The 23,321-nt window shown below is 36.9% G+C and overlaps 1 protein-coding gene across 1 annotated transcript in view; it reads right to left on the reverse strand.

Moving 5' to 3' along the window:
* The window catches only part of Arih1 (ariadne RBR E3 ubiquitin protein ligase 1), a 91,801-nt gene that overhangs the window by 12,812 nt on the left and 55,668 nt on the right, over positions 1-23,321 (reverse strand). Inside the window, 7 exon segments of the mRNA XM_027414891.2 lie at positions 4,197-4,327; positions 6,741-6,812; positions 7,294-7,336; positions 11,092-11,198; positions 13,769-13,835; positions 18,161-18,216; positions 18,680-18,772. Coding sequence (XP_027270692.1) covers positions 4,197-4,327; positions 6,741-6,812; positions 7,294-7,336; positions 11,092-11,198; positions 13,769-13,835; positions 18,161-18,216; positions 18,680-18,772 — 569 coding nt within the window.

Consider the following 23,321-nt stretch of genomic DNA (forward strand, 5'->3'; position numbering starts at 1 on the left):
AAAGCATACTGGAAGGCTGGACACAATCCAACACATAATATTTTGGTTGTCTAAAATACTAGATCAATTCTCCATAAAGTGACAAGAAATTGCACCTTCTGGAAAACCCATCCTAAATCCAGCTAAGTTACAACCACCAGAAAACACTGTAGTAGAGAGCTTATGTCTGCCACTTGTGGTCTGAACTTCAAACTCTGTTTCTGAAGAGATTACCTTATCTCCTAAGCCATCTGTTATTCATTGTGTCTCTCCTTTTATAAATCAGAGAACCAACAATCAGCGTCACTCTTTAAGAGATGTTGTGCTATGTACTTTTACACACTACTATGATTTATTAACTGTCACTGAGAACTGAATGATACATAAAAGGGAGGGAAGAAGGAAGGAACAGGTCCAGAGAAGTTAGCTCAGAGTGGAAATGATTGGCACATCCTTTGTCCTTGTTACTAAATATTTTTGTTGTTGTTATTTACACAGGTTCTCACTAGCTCTGGCTAGATATGTAAACCGGTCTGACCCTAAAACTCCCAGAGATCTGCCTGGCACTGGTCCCCAAGTGCTCGGATAAAGGTTACATGCTACCACACGTGGCTACTACATATGTTTTATGACAGACTACATTCTGATTGCAATTTACTAATATGAAGCTTAACTACCTACCCACTTGCAATGGACCTTCAAAGAGTGTTTTAGAGTTACAGTTCAGTTAGCAGAAGTTAAGAAATAACATGATAAGGCAGTGTCTGTTAACAGTGAACCTTTATTTTAGACTTCTTAAAACCCCATCCCTCCCTCCACCCCAAAGAAAAAATTTACATTTAAATGTTAAAACTGAATTGCATGAGGTGCAAGAGATGGCTCAATGGCTTGCTATTCAAAAGGACCAGAGTTTAATTCCCAGCACACATAGTGGGCAGCTCAAACCTTCTGGAACTCCAACTCCAAGCAATTTAGTCCCCTCTAGCCTTTTTTTGTGGGCACTGTTGAAAGATGAGTGACCATTTGTTTGACAGATGCAGATTCTCACACTTAAACAAGCATGCACTCAAGACATTAAGGGTGCACATTCATAAAAAGTAAATGTAAAATTGGATTGTTATACAGACTTACCAACTTTTGCAGAACTGTATTTTGAATATGCATGTGTGCATATGGTGCTAAGAATTGGATGCTAATCAAATGCTAAGCAAATGCTCTGACACTGCCCTGTGTCTTCAGCCCTTCAGAATTGTAATGGCTTCTATGTATTTGTATGCACACATTATATACAAATACACATTATCATTGATTTTTATCAAATATACATCAGAAATACATCAGAAAGAAGTTTTGAGAAGTGTGTGTGTGTGTGTGTGTGTGTGTGTGTGTTTGTTCGTTCATTCATTCAATACCTTTCTTTGACTTATATGCCTCAATAACAGATGGCTTTGGAGACAAGATGATCTCTTACAAAAATGTTCCAGAAAGCAGAAAGAAGCAGAGAAAACTTTCAAAGATATTCCCCTAAGGAAAATGCAAATCCATTACGTTTACTCTAAGAAATGGCCAATCTATCCCAAATGTCTCTGCCTATTTTTACTGAATAGACTACATATGTCTGCTCCCAATGAAATATTCTACTGAAATAAGGCTCAGATATAGATTTTAGATATAGGACTAAATCACAAATTTCAGAAATTTAAGTTATACTTTTAATTGCATAATTTTTGATACTGTCTATTTCCCACTATTCAGAAGTAACCCACAACTAGTCTAAAAGTAACAAAGATAATTTATCTGGTTTAGGAAGATTTAATGTCAATTTTCCCCTGATCACTCAGTACTTTTTCTTGATGAACTAGTTTGCTTAATTTACTTGAGATCACTGTCCTTGATTTCTCTTAGTTAAATATTAACATTCTTTTCTTCCTATCTCCTAACCCCCACAAGTTTCCATTGTAGTTTCCTTTTGACACACAGTCTCTCTACATAACTCAGTCTGGTCCAGAACTATTTATGCAAACTAGGATAGCCTATCATTTAGAGATCCATCTGCTTCCTGAGTGTTGGAATAAAGGTGTTTGCCACCATATCCATCCACTCCTTGCTATATATATATATATATATATATATATATATATATATATATATAGTATTTTAAAGCACCATCTTAACACAGCCCTTTCCCTTCCAAAAGCACTAAAGATTTTAAGGCTGGCAAAACAAAGCAAATATTTGGATCTACCTATATTTCTAACTCAAATAACTGATTGTGCTACTTGGAATACTATTTTGACAAATCAAAGGTGTTTTAAGACATATATGGAAAAGAAAGGAGGATATATTTTCAAGATCAACAAGCATAAAGGTATGGCCCTTTCTCCCAGCTTATCATTCAATCTGTGGCAGCTCTCTTTGGCTTTGTATAACCTTTGAGATGCCATCAAACTCAGAGGTCTTGAAAAACTCTGCTCGCCAGGCAATGGTGGAGCACGAATTTATTCCCAGTCACAGGCAGTCAGATGTCTGTGAGTTTGAGATGTGTGTGTTTTGGCAGAACACCTTTAACCCTATAGCATGCGTGCGTGCGTGCGTGTATGTGTGTGTGTTTTGTGTTTTGGCAGCACACCTTTAATCCCAGCAATTGGAAGGCAGAAGCAGGCAGATCTCTGCGACTTCCAGGCCAGGCCAACCTGGTCTACAGAGCTAGTTCTAGGGCAGCCAAGGCTACACACACAGAAAAACCCTGTCTTGAAAGGAAAACAAACACAACACAATAAAGCCCACAAAACCAAAATAAACAGGGAGTCTGTCTTCAGCTCTGACAATGGCATAATTTCTTTATCTCCAAATAACAAACCAGTTTTTACCTTAGAATTAGTTTCAGTACTAATCCTTATTATCAGTCCTTCAATTATTTTAACTAATACAAGTTCCAACTGAACTAAAAGTAAATGCCCAATTTTGGCTTAAGTTCCTAACTCCTTTATCTTTCCTTGAACCTGCACCCATCCAGTCTCCAGAGAGCACTGGAATTATTTGACAATGTGTAAAGAACACAGTACAGACTCTTTTCGTCTAACTATACCACTTTGACTTAAACCCTCACAACATCCAAACTATTTTATAAGGCAATCTATTTCCTAACTTTCCCTATCTCCCATAATTTACAGGGATGGGGAGTGGGGAGGGTGGTGTCAACAGAAAGCAGGAAGGTAACACAAATTAATACAAGTAGATCATTTGCATATTATAACAATCAGAAACATTTTCATTTCTTATCAGAGTATGTCCTTAGCTCCTATGTTTCTCAAAACTTATCTAAAGTTTAACTTGCATTTTCCCAAATACATATGGTAACAAGATTATCTATTAGTACAGGAGGAAATGAACAAAGCCATTTAACAATGCAATCTTTGTATCCAAGGATTATGCATCCATGGAAACAAGCTTTCCTGGAGCAAAAAACATCTGAAGATAACTCCAAACTGTACTGAACACTATCCCTCAATACCATATACAGAACATTTACTATGTGCTAAGTATTGTGTAATCTACATACATGCAAAAAATATATTAGTGTACAAAATGACCTTAAAGCATGCTCAGCTTTTGGTATCTCAGGGTATTGGGACCCCATCTCCCAACGGATGCCAAGAGACAACTGCACACGCATCTAACATTAACTCTCAGTCTTTAAGAAAAAAAAAAAAAAGGCCTATTGGAAGAGCTACTTCCCAGTTGTAGGTAATTCTTTCAAATAGGAATGCAAGAGAAGTTAAAAATACAGATTTTTGCTCAGTAGCTTTCCAATTATTAAAGACAAGAAAAACATTGTTTAATGATGTGTAGGATAAGGAAAATACAATAAATTTCTGTAAAGTCTAGTTTACAACATCTACCTAGAGAAAAAAATCAGACAATGTAAAAATTAAGATCATGAACTTAAAAGCATTACTCCAACTCTATTCAGTGTTCCTTGCCTTTGTTTCCAACTTTAATTAATGAAAATAACCACCCAAGGGTTCATCTCAATTATTAATTCCTGTGAAAAATATGACTTACCTAATATCCCTTTCTGTGGCTATATTGAACATGTTCCTCTGTTAAATGACAAACTTTTTTTTAGCTCAAGTCAGGCTATAAAGGCAGAAATATCATTTAAATGGGTACATCTCATAATTATGTGAACATACTCTACCATTTGTCCAACCTACCAGGCAGATCCATGTGGTTCCCAAGGGCCAAGACACACCCAGCAAAACTCTGCTTTACAGTTCTGGTTACGACAAACCATGTGATTACAACCGCCATCCTTCTCAATTGTGACATGGCATTTGGGACATTCCTATGGAAAAAAACTATAAAGTTGGTTTCAATGCTATACTAAGCTATATTGCTAACATTGAGGGGAGAGGCCACTTCTAGATTTCATTTATTTATTAGTTAATAAACATAAGTCACTTACAAAAGTAGTAAGCTTGTAATAAATACCATAAAAATAACCTGTATAATTATTACTGAGTTTTAACAGAAACAACAATGTAATGCTTTTTTAAAAAAATATTTATTTTTATTAATGTATATCTGTGTGTTTGCCATCTGTGTGTTTGCCATCTGTGTACAGGTGCCTGTGGAGGCCAGAAGAGATATCCTGGAGCTGGAATATAGAAAGTGGTAAGCTACCATGCAGGTGTTGGGAGCTGAACCCAGGTCCTATGAAACAGCAGCCAGTGCTCTCAGCTGTTGATTCATCTCCACCACAATGAAAACAATCAAAATATTCCTAATCAAACATAGTAAGTTTGACTGAAGGTAGTATTACTCTTAACACATTGTTTAGTGTCACCTAGATGCACTTTCTATCCTTCGCACTGTCCTCAGAGCTTTATATGCAGCATAAACCCATAAACCTTGTAGCCGTGCTTTTATTCCTGTTTGACACATGAATAAAAGATAAAACAAATAACAAAGTGGGGGGAGATAACAAACTAATCCTAGGTCAAATAGACAAGCAAGCAATCTGGCCTCCAGAGTAAGGCAAACAAGTAATCAGGCTGAAATCATACAGAAGATCACAATTTCTGCTTTTGTTTTTAATGTATTTTTAAAAACTTTGGTTGTTGTTGTTGTTGAGACAGGTTTTCTGTAACAAGCCCTGCCTGTCCTAGAACTTACTCTGTAGATCAGACTGGCTTCAAACTCAAAGAGATCCACCCTCCTCTGCCTCCCAACTTTTGGGACTAACGGTGTATGTCACAATGTCTAGCTTTTTAACAACTTTAAAATGAGTGGTGTGGACACTGTGCATACATGTGTGCAAGAGATGGTGCTAGGTGTCCTGTGCATAGCTCTCAGCCTGATCCCTCTCAGACACTTTCAATGAACTTAGAGTTCCTCAAATTCAGCTAAGCTGGTTGACCACTGGGCTCCAGGGAATCCTCCTGTCTCTGAAACTCAGCACCTAGGGTTACATAGCCACACCTGTCTTTTACATGGGTGCCAAGGATGTGACTCAAGATTCTTCATACTAGACAGTAAAACACTCTTATCCACCAAGGCATCTTCTCAGCCCTTGCTTTTATGTTTTCATACAAGCTTGTAGCTTGTGCTGTCGCTGAAATTCTGATCCCCTTCTTCACTTCTACAGTGTTTAGATCACAGGATGTTTCACCACATCTAGTTCATAGGGCATTCAGGATCAAGACCAGGGCTTTCTGCCTGGTTGTTAGGCAAGCTCTATACCAACTGAGTTACATTCACCACCACAAAGAAACTGAATTTATAACTAGCTTCATTAATAACATACTTCAAAATAAAAATAAAGACTACCACATTGGTCCACTTTCAATTTTTCACTTAAGTCATATTTTAGAAATATAGCATGAGGAAGATTCAGAGAAGCAGTTCTGTTAGGACTACTTTACATAATCAAAATACAAAATCAGTTACTCTACTTAAATCCTGGCCTCTAAAGACTGACTTCTAAAAAGTAAAACTGGGACGGGCTGGAGAGATGGCTCAGAGGTTAAGAGCACCGATTGCTCTTCCAGAAGTCTGAGTTCAATTCCCAGCAACCACATGGTGGCTCACAATCATCCCTTATGAGATCTGGTGCCCTCTTCTGGTGTGCAGCTACATATGGAAGCATAATGTTGTATACATAAATAAAAATATTAAAAAAAAAAAAAAGAAAAACTGAGAAATTTAAGGCAGAAAATCACCTTAACTATGACATAGCTCAGGAGGTAAGGGTACTTGCCACCAAGTCTAACAGATTAATAGACTATGCCTATATAGTGGAAAGCAAAAAATGATTCATTCCTGCAAGTGGTTCTCCCCAGACCTGGACATGAGCATATACATTCATATGCACACAAAACAAAGATGTTTTAAAAGGATAAAAAATGAACATTAGGTCAATGTAAGTGAACTGGATAGAGTATACTCAAATCTAGCCTAGCAAAATTCCCTTGTTGCACAGGAAACTCATATTTTTACCAAACAAGTAGAGTACTATGCATACTGCCTTATAGCTGCTCAATAAAATAAACACCTGACAGTGTTAAAAAACCAATAAGCAACCACTGGGGGTGAGGTAGATAAAAGCTATCAGAAGACTCATTACCAACATAAACTCATACTGCTTTTGTTAATGCTTATACACCTACCCTTAACCATGTTCATTAGCTTAACCATGTTCATTAGCAACAGTTCAAGGTGGGGTTGTGATGGGGAGATACACACATGGACAGACCAACCTTTGTGTTAGCTGCAATCCAATTAGAAGTTTCACTGTCATCATCACACTTTTTAATCCACTTCTTCAACCACTATTTGAAAATAAAAATCATTAGAATAAGGATAGCAATTACTTCAGCACTTAAACAAAGGCAAGCATTAAATGTAAGAGTAAAACAGAAATAGATTATCATTAGGTATATTCTCAAAGTAGGAAATTTTGTGGCTGTAAAATTTCATTTTAATAGGACCAGAATTTTTGTCTGGTTAAAGTTGAATGGGGAGCCTGGAATCTTGAGGGAATGTCAAATTATAATATTATTCCCCCCAAACAAGGCTTAACACCTGAGCTGCCCTACTCATGGATGTTCTAAGAATAAGCAGGAACTTGATGCTCTAAGGAATGCACTTAAGAGTACCTGCAAATGATCACTTGAAATAAAAAGGGCAGAATGAAATCTTCAGTTTGCTAGTACAAAATCATCAGCTGTTATCTTTTTAATCAAATCCTAGGAATTTGCTGACTCGTTATATTAAAAAAGAAAACAAAGCAAGAACAACAAAACATCTCACCTTACATTTAACAGGATCATGCCAATTTTCACCACAGTTAAAGCTGTTAAAGGACATAAAAAGTTTAAATAATTAATACTACTTATTGTAAGTAAACAACCATTTCCCACTCTACAGTTCCCTGGTATTGTCAGGAAATGAAATTGGCAAACACCAAGGCAAAGAATATGTCTATTTTACAGTGAATTTTTTTTTTCAGAGTAAGTGTGTTCTGGGACCACAATACTGCCAGTACTCAGTATGTGTGAAATGAGAATGACTTAAATACATTAAGACATGCCCTGATAACAACTACACAGTTAACTGTTGCAAGAATGTTTAGTAGTGTTTCACCAATACATATTCTATCTTCATTCACACAGTACTACAACTGAAGAACAAATTTGCAGGTTAATTTACAATTTCATACTAATATAAAATAAACAATAAATACATTAGATGCAAATGCAGACATCTTAGCATAATGTAACTAGATAAAACTCAGCCACACAGATAAAAAATGGTATTGGCCAATCTATTCAAAACAAAATAAAAACTCAAGGTGGCTCACATCTGTAACCCCAGCACTAATTTAAATTTATGGGATAGGGTTATAAATGAAGGAAACACAAATGCTTATGAAAACAGCTTAAGTTGAGCATGGTAGCCAGTAAAATCCTAGGCCTCAGGGAGAATAGGGGGAATTCAAGGCCAGCTTGGGCTACATAACATCCTTCTTCAAAAAGGGGATGAGAGTGAGGGTTGAATGACACAGGACTCCACAAACAGTGTATCCACTGGTATGGAGCTCACCAGGCTCCAATGGATTGTTCCAAACTCATTGCCACAAGATAAGATGTGAACATGGAGAATGGGATTCTAGGCATACATTGGTAAAGGGTGATAGAGAAGGGAGGGCAGAATAATCAAAATATACTGCATATGTATAAAATTGTCAGAGAACAAATTTAATAAAGCTCATATAAAATGAAATTGGAGATTAATGTGATCAAGTAATTTAGAAGAATGCAAATAAAATAAAATAAAATAAGTTTTCAAAGAGACCTAATGAGGTTAAGGAAATGATTATTTCTCTAACAAAGTAGACAGCAAATCTGATGGAAGAGGGTACCAAGGAGCTTCAAATGTACGTCAAACTTCATTTTCTAGCAAAAAGAGACTAAAGGCTGGAGACATGGCTCAATGACTATTTGTTGACCTTGCTGAGGATTGACAACCAACTCCCTCTTCTGGCCTCTGTGGGCACTGAATGCATGTGGTATACAGACTTACATATAGGAAAAACACTCAAACGAAAATAAATAACAATATTAAACAAATCTTTACAAAAATGTTTCTTATTAAAACATAAATTTGATAGTAGGTATGGAATCAGATTTCATCTTCTTGTCTATTAGAAAGGTAAATTTTATGTGTAAGAACAGGCACAGGAGTGCTGTAGTAAACATTTCAAAGTTCTCAAAGGATAACATCTGTCCTCATCTTTGACCCTGTTTAAAACAGGGCCTTTGTTCCCTTTTTGGTATTCACTGCTGTGTACACTGGCCGAACTACCCAGCTTTTTGTGATTCTGGGACTCAGGTCCCAGACTCTTGCAGAACAAGCACTTTACACACTCAACCATCTCCCCAGGTCACAGGTTAAACTCTAAAATGATATAGCATTATTGATCTTTATCAACACAATTTCTATTATATACATGCTTACACAATTGTGAATTTATTTGCTCTTTGGGATATTTATGAATTCAATATCTATTTTTAAAGCATCAAAACATTACTGAAATACCTAGGAACAAAACATTTGAAAGTACTAGTTCCTCTTTTCTTTAAAAAGAGAGTAAGATCATTTTATCTTTCTGCTATATTCTGAATGTGCCCACTCTGATTCCAATGTTAAAACCTAATCATCAGTGTGATAGCATTAAAAGGTAGGGGTGGCTGGGCACAATGGCATATGCCTTTAATCCCAGTACCCAGAAGGCAAAAGCAGGTAGATCTCTGTGAGTTTGAAGAGGCCAATCTAATCACTAGTGAGTTTTAGGACAGCCAGGGCTCTGTAGAGAAACTGTCTTGGGGAAAAAAAAAAAAAAAATCTAGGAGTGTTTGTAAGATTATATCATGAGGACTGTATGTATTGTATTCATGAACAATACAATAAAGAGATGCAGACAGCTGTATTGTTTCTTCCACCTTGTGAAATTATTTATAAGATATTCTCTATATAGCAAAAAACCAGACCTATACCAACACAAATACTCCACCAGCACAGGAACCAGGACTCCCCAGCTTGAGAAATATATTCCTGCTGTGTAAATACTGGATTATCTTGGTATTTTGTTACAGGAAATTGGTAATGAGAAGTGAGGAGTGTTCTTTTAATAAACCCTAAAATGAGGAAGCAGATTTGATACTCAGACTTGGGATATGTGTTAGAAAAAGAATACATTATCTTGAATAGACTATTCCAGGGTGATTGTGGTGAGACTTGATAATGAAAGAAGAGGTGAAGAGAAAATCTCAGTCATCTTAAAAGAATATGTAACATGGGCTGGAGAGATGGCTTAGTGGTTAAGAGCACTGACTGTTCTTCTAGAGGTCCTGAGTTCAATTCCCGGGCAAACACATGGTGGCTCACAACCACCTTGGATGAGATCTGGTGGACTCTGCTGGCATGCAGGCATAAGACTGTATACATAATAGATAAATAATATCTTTCAAAAAAAAAGAATATGTAATAGCCCTAAATACAATGCTTGTAGAGCTAATGCCAATAAAGGTCATTCTGGTGAGGTGACTGATGAAAATGAGGAACATGCATTGGAAACTAGAGTACAACCATTCACTGTAAAAAGTAGAACCTGACTTAACTGTGTTTGTACCAGATTGTTTTTATGCCAGGCAGAATGTATAAACAATGACACTGAATATTCAACTGAATAAACATTGCTCATGAATGCAAAGTTGCAGCTTGGCTAATGAATGCAAAGATGGATTTAGAGATGAATTACTAATGAAAAAGGAGTAAGAACTTTCAAACTGGGAAATTCTCAGGGAAGATTCATATAAAAAACAAAGGCAGCTAAACAGTTTAGAGCCACTAAGATATTCCCTAATATTTGGTATTGAAAACTCTCTCATAAATGAAATCTAGTATTCAGAGAAAATAATATACTATAGAACTCTAAAGGCCCAAGTTACCAAGAAAGTTGGCATAAACAACCAAAATTACCTACATTTTCGTGTAATATTAAAACTTGTCTCCGGGTGTTGGTAGTGCATGCCTTTAATCCCAGCACTCAGGAGGCAAAGGCAGGCGGATTTCTGTGAGTTCAAGGCCAGCCTGGTCTACAGAGCAAGTGCTACACAGAGAAACCCTGTCTCGAAAAACCAAAAAACAAAACAAAACAAAAACAACAGACAATATAAAGGTAGAGAGCAAAAGCCAGATGGAACAAAATACAACATGACAACAGCAATCTGATGGCTCAGTAGAAGTGTCACCACTAAGGTTTGACTGGAGGTTGATCCCCAAGACAATACCACACCCTCACCAACCACACACACGAGAACATAAGTATCTCTTTCTCTCTCCTCTCTTTCTCTCTCCAAAAGAAAAGAATCAAGGAGAGAAGGGAAAAGATTTAAGATGTGATTTGAATATTAAAAGAAATATACAGTATTTTTAACTATTATCACTCATCTCCCTGTGAAGATGATTTCCACCATTTCATTACTAAGAATAAAAAAGTAGAAACCTTACATTCAGTTCAATCATTTAGAAAAATCACTTGCTTACCAAAATTGGCGCCCACATTTGCATCGAACAGGTTTTGCGTCAGGATATTGGACTTTAACAACATGGTGGCAATCTGGGGCAGGACACCATTTTAACAGTCGGTTGCACTAAAACAAAAGTTAGAAAATCTTGATAGCAAGTTAACCTACACAAATTATATAACATCTAGTATAAAATCAAAAGAGACAACAAACCATATAAAGCCTGCTACTGTATTACAATAGTGCTTCTAAGTTTTAAGTCTAATTTTTTTCTCATTATAATTATCTTTTTTTTTCCTTGTGGGGGAGGGGGAATTTTCGATATAAGGCTTTTCTGTGTAATTGTCTTGACTGTCCTGGAACTCACTTTGTAGACCAGGCTGGCCTCGAACTCAAAGAGATCCATCCACCTGCCTCTGCCTCCCAAGTGCTGGTATTAAAGGCATGTGCCACCAACTTTGGGGGGCAGAGGCAGGTGGATCTCTATGACTTTGAGGCCAGCTTGGTATATACACAGAGCAACTCTGTCTCAAAAAACTAAAACCAAACCAAAACAAAACAAAAACAAACAAACAAACAAAAAAACAAGAAAGAACTTAAGCTTTTTAAATGTTTAAGCAATCCTTGCAACTTGTTTATTATAATTCTGGGAATAAAGTTCAGGACCACACATTAAACAAGTACTTTACCAACTGAGCTACATGCTGGTATCTAGCTTGCTGGTTCATTATTTTTTCACTTTGGTTCAAACCTCACACCTGCTAGGGAAGCCTTTTAATACAAAGCTATTAACTCTAGACCCTTACAAGGTTACTCACCTTAAAATTCTATAAAACATAACTATTTTTCATTCTATATATAAATCCTACCAAGACTTTTTCACTCCTCATCATAGGCTTGCCTCAAGATTTACGACAATCCTCCTATTCAATTTCGGAGATTATGGGATTAAGCACCAGATGCCATCTTAGACATTCTTGTGATTTACTAACAAACATTAATTCTAGAGTAAACTTTTATTTTTGAGGCAAGGTCTTACATACAGCCCCTGCTGACCTGGAATTAGCTGTTCAGACCAGGCTGACCTACACACAGGTGAGCACCACTATAATTAGCCCAGCAAAATTTTCGTAAGATGCAAGAAAATCAGGTATATTCATAATTACAGAAGTTGTTTTGATGCTATACAACACCCTGGGATAAGCTAAGGAACTTAGGTTATTTTTCGACTAGAGAAACACACACACACACACACACACACACACACACACACACACACACACACACACACACACAGAGGAAAAGATTGGATCACACTAGTGTTTGAAAACAAAATAATTCTTTAAACTGATTCTAAACTGTTACTATCACTTTTTTTGTTTTTTTAAGACAAGGTCTCACTATGTATAACTGGCTATTTTAAAACTGGCTATGCAGAGCAGGCTGACCTAGCAGAGATTCACCAACCTTTACTTTGTGCAGTGTTTAACTTAGCCTCTGCAGTGCTGGGATTTCCCAGTGTGCATCAACCCCCACAGGTAAAACACAAACTATGAAATATTTTTATTACATAAATAAGACATGTCTTAAGTAAGGTTCTGCACAAGGTTTCAAAAGTCAACTTACTAGCTAGGGGTACAACGTATTAGATCACTTGCATAAAGCACACTGATCATTTCAAAGTGTACAGTATATAATATGCAATTTTATACTTTCATCTAAGAAAGAGGTGAAGACTATTTTCTAGAATTAACATACCAAGCTATACTGACATTATTGTGATGAGCACTGGCACTTTCAATAATAAACCTGAGAGTAAATCATTTTGTTTTGTAGTCTATATATACAGCATTCTCTGTAGTAACTAGTCAATTCTGCCATCACAGCACAAAATCACTAAGAACAAATATGTAGTATTTTCCAATAAACCCTTTTTTGTTTTCTTATTTTGTGCAACAACATCTCTCTTTGTAGCCCTGGATGTCCTGGAATTCAGAGATCCACCTCTGCCTTGCTGAATGCTGGGGTTTTAAAGGCATGTCCCACCATACCAACCTCCAATAAATCTTTATTTGCAAACGCAGGTAATCCATAATTTGCTGACCATTGCTCTAAGAAAAAGTATATAAAATACAGCACCTTTTCATTTTAAAAAATTGTGTGTGTATAGTGGGGCATATTTTGCCTGTATGTGTGTCTGTGCACCGTGTTCATGACTGGAGCCCACCCACAAAAAAACCTAAGAGGGCACTGCATCCCCTGGGACTGGAGTACATAGTTGTGAGCTACCATTTGGGTGCTGGGAAAAGAACCACAGTCCTCTCAAAGTAGCCAGTTACTCTCTCCAACCCTGTAACTACAGTATTCTTTATTGGCAATGAATCGTACGACAAAGACATAGCAATGTCAGGATACCCTATTAGCACAGGTCAAAATTATTTTTTTAGTGTGTTCTAAATACGGTCATGTTCTTGATAGTTTGAAAACTAGTATTTCAGCTGAAAAACGAGTATTTCAGATGCTTGGGCACCCAGGACTCAGGAGGCAGAGGCAGGTCTATACACCCAGCCAAGGATACACTGTGGGACCCTGTTTTCAAAAATCCAAACCTAATGAAAATAGAAAAGAACCTAACTAGTATTCCTATTAACAAACAATTTTTGAAAACTAAAATTAGATAAGCATAAACCACTTACCTCTACAAAGCTATTTGTTATTAAATGCTGATATTTTAATTTAACTTTTGAATCTGTGATCAGGCGCCTGAAACCAAGAATAAAAGAAATTTATTAAGTTTATTAAGCCTAATACATATATAAATAAAATTTAACTTCAAAAACTGCTTATGCTACAACATAAAAACTACTCTAAGTTGAAAATATCAAAATGTACATCCTCTATCAATCAATCCAACCACTAGTCCTAACAAGGTCTTCCAAGTTTCTGTAATTTGATTTGGATAGACAATTTCCTCATACCTTATATTCTAAATATTCTATTTTTCCAAGTTCCATTGCAGTCTAGTGACTGCAAGTTTGCATCTTATAGCTCTCTGTCGGTAATTGATGACTGCCTTCCTTTAAACCCCAACTCAGTGCATGAAATGAAGCTAGAGTGTTAAAGGATGAACCCAGGTATTGGGATTACTAACGTGTATAGGATATTGAGGGCTGCCTTCATGGGACACTTCTTAACAACCAGCAATCTGGTTGTCTCTGTCTACCCTGAACACTTCTGCACACCAATTTCTGTAGCTCACAACACAACGACTGAAAGTGAGCAACTATAAAGCTGAAGTCCCATTAGTTTTATGAGAAGCACGCTTCTGGATGTCATAGGAAAACGGTGTAAGAGCTAAGCAATAATTCAGTGGTTAAGCATTTGCCAAGACATCCAAGAACCAGGGTTAAATCATCACTGACAGGGTTTCGTTGATTTCATTTTAGTTGGTATTAAGTGGTAGTGGGTGATGGCCACTGACAAAATAACCTTTTTAAAGAAGCATATAGTATAATTTTTGAATGAGACAGTTTTGAATGCTTGGACTTTATAACTAATTCTTTTTTTTAATGTATTATCATTACTATTAATATAGAGTCTTTATGTAGTACACATACTCCTGGCTATGTAGATCAGGTTTGCATTGATTTTAGAGATCCTTCTGCCTCTGGTTCCCAAGTGTTGGGATTAAGGGCATGAGCTATCATGCCTAGTCTTCATAATTCATACCCTCCCACTGTCCTTCCTTAAAAACCCACTCTCTTACAGGACTCTTAAATGCACTCAAGTCAAACTGCATGGGGGGCAAGGGAGACAGGAGCTTTTAAGCAGCCACTATAAAAAAAATGTAAAATATGTTGTCTTTAATAATGAAATCAGTAGTCTCTCAATAAATAAAATCAACAGAAAACTATCAAGCTAAAAATCACAGTTACCAAGTATAATTTCAGATCCCCAGCCCTGAAAAACCCAAACATAAAATTCTGACTAAAGGATTCAACAGACATAAGATGGTAAAATCAGAAAACACATAAAAATAAAAATTAATAAAGAACTTGACCCAAAAAGATGTTATCAATAAAAATGTTTTGAGTATTTGGAAACAGAAATAAAATGTACTAAAATAAAGAAAATGAGCAGATCCTCCAAGAAATGTGAGGCAAATAAAAATGTCAATAGGTAAATGGGGTTACTATGGGGTCAAGAAAGGATAGAAGTAGTATTTTATTATTACTATAGATGGCTCGGTGGGTAAAAGGTTAACCATGCCAAGTGTAAAGATTGTAGTGCAGATTCCCAACACCCACTATATAAAGTCATACCATTAATAATTCCAGTACTAATAAATAATGCAGGGACAGGAATCCCTAGAGCAAGCTGGACAGCTAGGATGCCTGAAGCAGAGGTTCAACTAAGAGACTTTAAGTCCTAATGAATAAAGAGTAGATCAAGAAAAATTCCCAATGTCACTTTGAACGTCCACACACATACTCACTCATGCAAATACATACACATATGCTACCATATATATGTTCCCACACAAATACATACCACACCAATATACACAAAGTAAGAGAGAGAAACAGGCTAGATAAGCATGGTGATGTGAATACCCGCAATCCCAGCATAAGGAAGACAGAGCTAACATGAGGAGTTCAGATTTTCCCCAGCTACATATTGAGTTTAAGGGTCAGCATGGGGTACATGGGTCTTTTCTCAATAAACAAAACAAACTAAAGGGATAACTCAGCTGCTAAGAGCACCAGCTGCTCCAGAGGACCCAATTTGTGTTTCCAGAACCCCTACTAGTTGGTTCACAACCACTTGCAACTCCAACGGAACTGATGCTCTCTTCTGGATTCTGAAAGCACTCACAAGTTTAAACCCAACACTGGGGAGACAGAGGCAAGAGGATCTCCATGAATTTGATGCTACCTAGGACTACATAGTGATACCATGCCTCATACCTGTATCCCATGAAATAAAAAAGTTTTTTTTTTGTTTTGTTTTGTTTTTTCAAGACAGGGCTTCTCTGTGTAGCTTTGGAGCCTATCCTGGTCCTCGCTCTGTAGACCAGGCTGGCCTCAAACTCACAGAAATCCACCTGCCTCTGCCTCCCAAGTGTTGGGATTAAAGGGATGCACCAGCAACGCCAGGCTAAAAGTTCTCAAATTTTAAGACAAGTATTTACTTCTGAATCCCGAGTTCAAATAGCTATACAACAAAACAAAAAGAACCACACCTAGACAAATCAAGAGTCAAATTTCTGTAAGCCAAAGACAAAATTGTTAAAGCACCAAATATGAGGGGAAAAAACAATAGCTAAGTCATCAGAAACAATAGGAGGCAAAAACTAACAACAAAAGGTGTAATACATTATCTAATGCTAAGAAAAAACAAATAAATGCATTGTAAAAACTGTCAAGCATCAATTCACAAATGCTGTTAACAGTTTAGGTATTATATTCCCATGATTTTAAATATTACCAAAATTCATTCATCTTTATCCAATCTGAAACGCTAAACACAAATAAAACAAAAATAAACCTTTAAAATAAGTTAAAGTATCTAATTTTGATTTATACTTACATAAGTTATGTGTGAATTTAAATATTTTTATTCTGGCCTGCTTGCTTATTCCATGAGAGTATCATCATGGGTTTTTTTTTTTTGATGGAGGGGGAAGAGTATGCATATTATATATACATCCACATGCAGGCCAGGACAACCTTAGGTGTTGTTACTCTATTGATATTCATTTTGGGTTTTTGAGACAATCTTTTGTGCATTAGGATGTAACCAAATGTGGGTTAAAGGGATCAAACCGAGGTCCTCAAGCTTGCATGGCAGACACTGTAACAACAGTTATAGTGGAACTGGAATATCATCTGCTTGATGATCCCATAATTTCAAGGGAACAAGGCACAATGATTTTTGTCCATTTTCTATCTAATCCTCTACCAAATAGAACGAGCAACCCTCTATATAAAACAGATATGAAAATAGGCTTTAGTTGAACTCAGAGGAAGGAGTTCCTCTACTGTGATCTTGAATGTCCAAGCTCCTTGTGGTTTCAGTTTATACATGTTGACAGATAATGCTTGCAGGACGTTGGTGGCGCATGCCTGTAGTCCCAGCACTCAGGAGGCAGGGGCAGGGGCAGGGGCAGGGGCAGGGGCAGGGGCAGGGCAGGGCAGGGGCAGGGCAGGGCAGGGGCAGGGCAGGGGCAGGGGCAGGGCAGGGCAGGGGCAGGGGCAGGGGCAGGGGGCAGGGGCAGGGGCAGGGGCAGGGACTAACTGCCAGTGTACTTCCTATTGCTGCCTATAAGATGTAGGACTCTCAGCTACAGCATTGGCCTGCACTCTACTATGTCCCACCATGATGATAATGGACTGAACCTCTGAACTGTAAACAAGCCACCCTAATTTTCCTTTATGAGAGTTGCCATGGCCATGTGTCTCTTCACAGCAACAGAAACCCTAACTACGACTCTGAGTTTCTTTTTGAAAATTTCATTTCTCCAGCATGATCCTGTCTTTTAAATCCAGCACACTTTTTTGGGAGGTGGGGGTTCAAGACAGCGTTTTTCTATAGCTTTGGAGCATGTCCTGGAACTCGCTCTATAGACCAGCTGGCCTCAAACACAGAGATTCAGCTGTATCTGCCTCCCAAGTGAGTCACATTCCTTTTTATTATTTTCTATTTTTGTTTTGTTTTTTGGTAGGTGCTAGAAACCAAAGCCAGGACTCACATAAACTGGCCAACTCACTGAGCAACATTCCAGCCTCCAAAACTCTTCCCTGATTCTGTCTTAGCCTGTTTCCCAGGGGACATCAATTAACTCATTCATCATCCCATTATATAATTGTAAGATTTAACAATATTTAGCAACCACACATTTCCAAATTTATCTTAAGAGTAACTCCTAAGCATCTTGCAAGTGTCTTTTTGCATTACAAAGGAATACATGTATAACAAAAAATCTCTTTGAGGATTTTAATAATTGACCATCTTGGAGGGATTCAGTAAAAGGTAATTGGTTTAACCAATAAAAAAAAAAACATGCAGACTCCTTCAGAAACACTTACATAACTGTGTTGTCATCCACTAAGATATCACAACCATGAGCAGGACACGAAATAGTCTGGAAAAGATCAAAATTTAAACTATGTCTTCATTCAACAATATTTATGGGATGCTTATCATTGCCAGGCAGTTTGCTAAGGTTCTGATGACACCTTCCTGTTTGCAAGATCTCAATCCTTTCAGTTTCCATTACAGGAAAAACATCTTTGAATGTTAACTATCCTTGTAAGTAATTGTTTGGGTTCTTGTTTTGTTTTATTGTTTAAACACAAAACAGGAAAGTTACAAGCAAAATACCAGACAAAATTCTCTATCAGTGTGAGCCTGACAGAGCTTATCAGGATGATGAACACTAGAATCACATTATCTACATTAGACTATTAATGAAGTTTTTTTTTTTTTTGTTTTTTGTTTTTTAAAGCTTGCTTAACCTAGAAAAAAGTTTAATCCCAAAACTTTTACCTGGTTATAGTTAACCAAGGACCTAAACAAGCAAATTTTTTAAGTGAAAATCAAATTACCTGTCCCATGCCTTCCTCCATTATTTTGGTAGTTAAATATTCACTCCAGCACTGCATACAAAACTTATGTCCACATTCAAGGCCAGTAAAGTACTGTAAGAAAAAGAAAACATGAACTTTAAGAAAGACATAAAAAGTAAAACTACATGGTACCTCAAAGTTTTATTATCTTACAATTCTCATAGTAGTTAAAATGCCCATTTGACCAAAACCAAAGAGCTCTTAAAATTAACTTCTATATGATGAAATCTAGACATGAAAATGCTTTGAAAATAGTTATCTGATTAATTGGAAATGCATCTGTTATTGGTATTTACAAATTTTACAACGGTAGACAATAAGTTTGAATTAAATATACAAATATACAATAAGCATAGCACTAAGCACAAAAGATGTTCAATTTCATTAGCTATTATAGAAATGTAAATCAAACCACAATGAGACATTATGTCACACTCACTAGGAGAGTTGTTATTAAAAAGACAGATTTTTGTTGTGTTTTGTTTTTTTATTTTTTTCTGATACAGGGTTTCTCTGTAGCTTTGGAACCTGTCCTGGCCCTGTCGACCAGATTAGCTTCAACCTCACAGAGATCCACCTGCCTCTGCCTCTGCCTCTGCCGGGAATAAAGCCGTGTGCCACCACCGCCCAGCAAAAAGTAACAAGTAAGGAGATGGAAAAATAAAAATTGGAAACCTTTCCAATATATTGTTTCGTGAGAAAGTGAAAAACTATCACAATTCTGAAAAACAGCCAGGCAACAACTACTTCAAAATGTTAATACAGTTGTCATAACTTCTAGTTCCTTTTCTAATGTAGTGACAAAATACCACGACAAGGCAACGTATAATTATTTTTTCTTTTAAAAACAGAATGTGTAATTTGGGGCTCCAAGTAAATGAAAATAAGCTTTCTTTTTAAATCTGAATTGCTATTTTGCCATGGATTTTGGGTCCTCTGGAACTGGAATTGAAGAGAGTTGTAAACTATCACGTGGGTGCTGGGAATTGAACCCTGGTCCTCTGGGAGAACAATCAGTGTTGTAAATCCCTGAGTCATCTCTCCAGCCCTTGGGGCTCCAAGTTAAGAGTCTATGACCATCATGGCAGAAAGTATGGCAACAAGCAGGCTTATATCTGATCCATAAGCAAAAGGTAGAAGAAAGCTAAGTGGAAATGGCTTAGGTTTTTTGAAGCTTCAAAACTCACCCAAGTGACACACTTTTGACAAGGCCAATTCTCCTAATCCTTCCCAAACAGCCACCAACTAGTAATCAAGTATTCAAATATAGGAACCTATAGGGCCCCCTCTCATTCAAAACACACCACATGATCCAGCCAGTATACTCCCAGAAATGAAAATACACATCCTTATAAAAATCTGTACACAGTATTTATTAGCACCTTGTATAATAGCCAAAATACAGAACAACTCAAATATTTATCAACAGATGGATGTGGAACAGCTATATAATGGCACATTTAGTCAAAAAAAAAAAAAAAAAAGGAATAGAGTTCTGATAGATGCTACAATAAGAATGAACCCTGAAAACATGCTAAATAAAAATAGGGAATGACAAGAGAAGTCATACTGCCTGATATTATTTAAATGAAAGGAACAGAACAATAACTCCTTAGAAAAATGTTTGCCATGGGCTGCATATCTGTGGGAAAAGGAGGAATGTCATATAATATATATAATATACATATTATATATATTTCTTTAAAGAGGGTGGTAATTACAGTAATACTTAAAATTTAAAAATAATTATGAAGGATCATACAAGAATATAAATATAGCAAAATCCATATTAAATGATGTGCTAGAATAGTTATGATAACACTAACTCAACAAAATTGTATTTTTAAATGTTTTTCAGGGTTCTTAAACTAAGATCTGCCTACCTTCGTCCCAAGTTCTGGGATTAAAGGCATGTGCAGCTTCAAATGTTTTTCAAATACATACAGGACACTTCATGGAATTACATAAAATGTAGTCATTAAAAAATTTGTAGTAAACTAAGAAATTTATTATGAAGCAGGTATGGTGGCACATATCTATAATCTAGAAGTCAGTGGTAAAGACAAGAGGATCAAGAAGTCAGTACCAGCTGGACAGTAGTGGCACACACCTTTAATTCCAGGGAAGCAGAGACAAATGGATCTCTGTGAGTTCAAGGCCAGTCAGGTCTACAGAGTGAGTTACAGAACAGCTAGGGATACACTGAGACACCCTGCTTTAAAAAAAAAAAAAAAAAAAAAAAAAAAAAAGAATTCAAGACCAGCCTGGACTATATGGGATACAGCTCTATGTTCAAACACTTGTCTACAAGCATGAGATGCATGAGACCCTAGGATTAATAGACAGACAGACAGACAGTTAAAAATAATGGTAAGCCCACGTGGCAGGATATGTCCTATAGTCCCAGCAATATGAGGCTTAGGGTAAGAGACTGACAGCCCAAGTCACACAGAAAAAAAGAAAGACTAATAATTTATTGAGGTGATGATTGAGCAATGGATGTATATTTGTAAGACTCAAGACTCAAATAAAAGATTGTTAACCTGCTTTCAGAACATTTTACAGGACTGGTAGTGGCAGTTTTTATCTAATTTGTCAGACGGCCTAGGTTAGATTCTCTAGCATTGCCAAATAAATACATAAAACATCAACAAAAACAGCAAACTTACAATATTCATGACTATACAAGTGACATGTGCCTGTACTGGGTGCTTGGGGTTCTGAAGCAAACAAACCATTTCAACTCACAAGGGGTTTGAGCTACCCTATCAGGTATTTTCACTGAGCACCTGTGAGTAGTTACTATACTTCAGCCTGACCAGCACTGTAAGACAGTATCACTTTTTTTTTTAAAGTACAATTTCTTTTGTAGCATGTTTCTATGGAAAAATTAATCCCAGTGTTCATGCCCCTATTCTGTTTCCTTCACTTAGAAACAACTGTTTTCATTTCTAATACGCACTTACAAAGACATCCTAATGTATACATACAGTATGAGAACCACATGCTCTCCTTTGTTACTTTTGTTACTTTGTTACTTTTGGTGCTTTGTTACTTTTGTTGTTTGCGGTCCCCCCTCCTCCTGCTGGGCTCCCTGGTGGTACACCTAATTACTTTTTCCCTGTTGTTTATATCTATTTTTAAAAATTATCTATGCGAGGGAATGGAGGTAACACTGATGTAGGTGGCCAAGGAGACAGTTCAATCTTCCTAGAACTTGAGTTACAGCTAGCCAATGTGGGTGCTGGGAATTGAACTATGGTCCCTCCAAGAGGGAGAAGTGTTCTGGTCCCATGGTTTACTTCTTTTTAAAGCATAATTTCTTTACCAGTTCACTATTAATGGACACACAAGACTTCCCCTATCACTCTGTCACATTGACTGTATATTCTTTGTGACCATGTGACTTCTTAGGGGGAATAATTTAAAAATAATTTAAAAATGACAGATATGTAAGTACAATTTGACAATTATTATCAGGTACTCTTAAGAAGTGGTAGTAGTTCTTACTGGGAAAGAGTACATAGTTTCTCACACCCATGTCAGAGCTTTTACCAATCTAACGTGTAACAAACAAAGTAAATGATTTGGTCATTAAAATACATTTTCATAAATTCTTTGAGGTTTTTGTTTTGTCTTTTGTTTTTCGAGACCTAGTTGCTCTGTATTGCTCTGGCTGTCCTTGAACTCTGTACCTGCCTCTGCCTTCCAGAGTGTTGGGATTAAAGACATACACCATAACACTCGGCTGTTGAGAATTTTTTATAAAGTAATGTTTTTAATATATTTACCCTCATTCCTTCTCCCTAACTCCTTCCAGATCCACACCCCCTCCAAATAATTTTAACTTCATTTTTTAAAATAGTGAAGTTTCAACTTTCAGGAGAGGGGTCACAGATGATAGAATATGTGCAATTCAGTCCTTTTCTTTTCCTTGGCAATTTCTTCACATAATTTGCTAATTTCTCACTGGGTTGTCCTATGTCTCTCTTATACACACCCAAACATACCCAATGACTTACAGGACCTTTTAAAAACTATAACTAGCCTTTAAAATTATGGAAAATGCTGAGTTTTGATTCAGAGTGTTCACATTGTGTTGCTATGCAGAAATACTTTGTTATATGTGGTGTAAGGATTCAGGCATTATGCTGCCCTTCCAGTCACCTGGCAGAATGCACTCAGGCAGTACCCTGGTCAGCCCAGGAGCAAAGGACCCCTTTAAAAGAAAGACCTCCTCCCACTTAGAGTCTCTTTCCCACTCTCTTTCCTGCTGTTCCCATGGGGCAGACAGGACTTTTCCTGTCTCCCTCTTCTCTTCCTCTTTGTCTCTTTAACACTTTTCTCTTTCCTACCCCCACCCCACTTCCCTTTCTAATAAAACTTCTCACTAAGCTCTGTCTGCCTGGCATGTTTGTCCCCGCCTACATCACCCTCGCCCGCCATGGAATCCACCAAGGTTCCCCTCTCACTTTATCATAACACATGATAAAAGCCACCTGTCTTTAAATGTATGGCTTCTAAATTAAGCAAATTTGAGTCTGTTTCCACCTCCATATTGTTTCAACATCATCCTGCACAATTTACTTTTTTTGCAATTCCTTCTCTACCATTAACTTCT

Source organism: Cricetulus griseus, chromosome 4 (assembly GCF_003668045.3).
Source record: "Cricetulus griseus strain 17A/GY chromosome 4, alternate assembly CriGri-PICRH-1.0, whole genome shotgun sequence".
In the NCBI taxonomy this organism is placed as follows: Eukaryota; Metazoa; Chordata; class Mammalia; order Rodentia; family Cricetidae; genus Cricetulus; species Cricetulus griseus.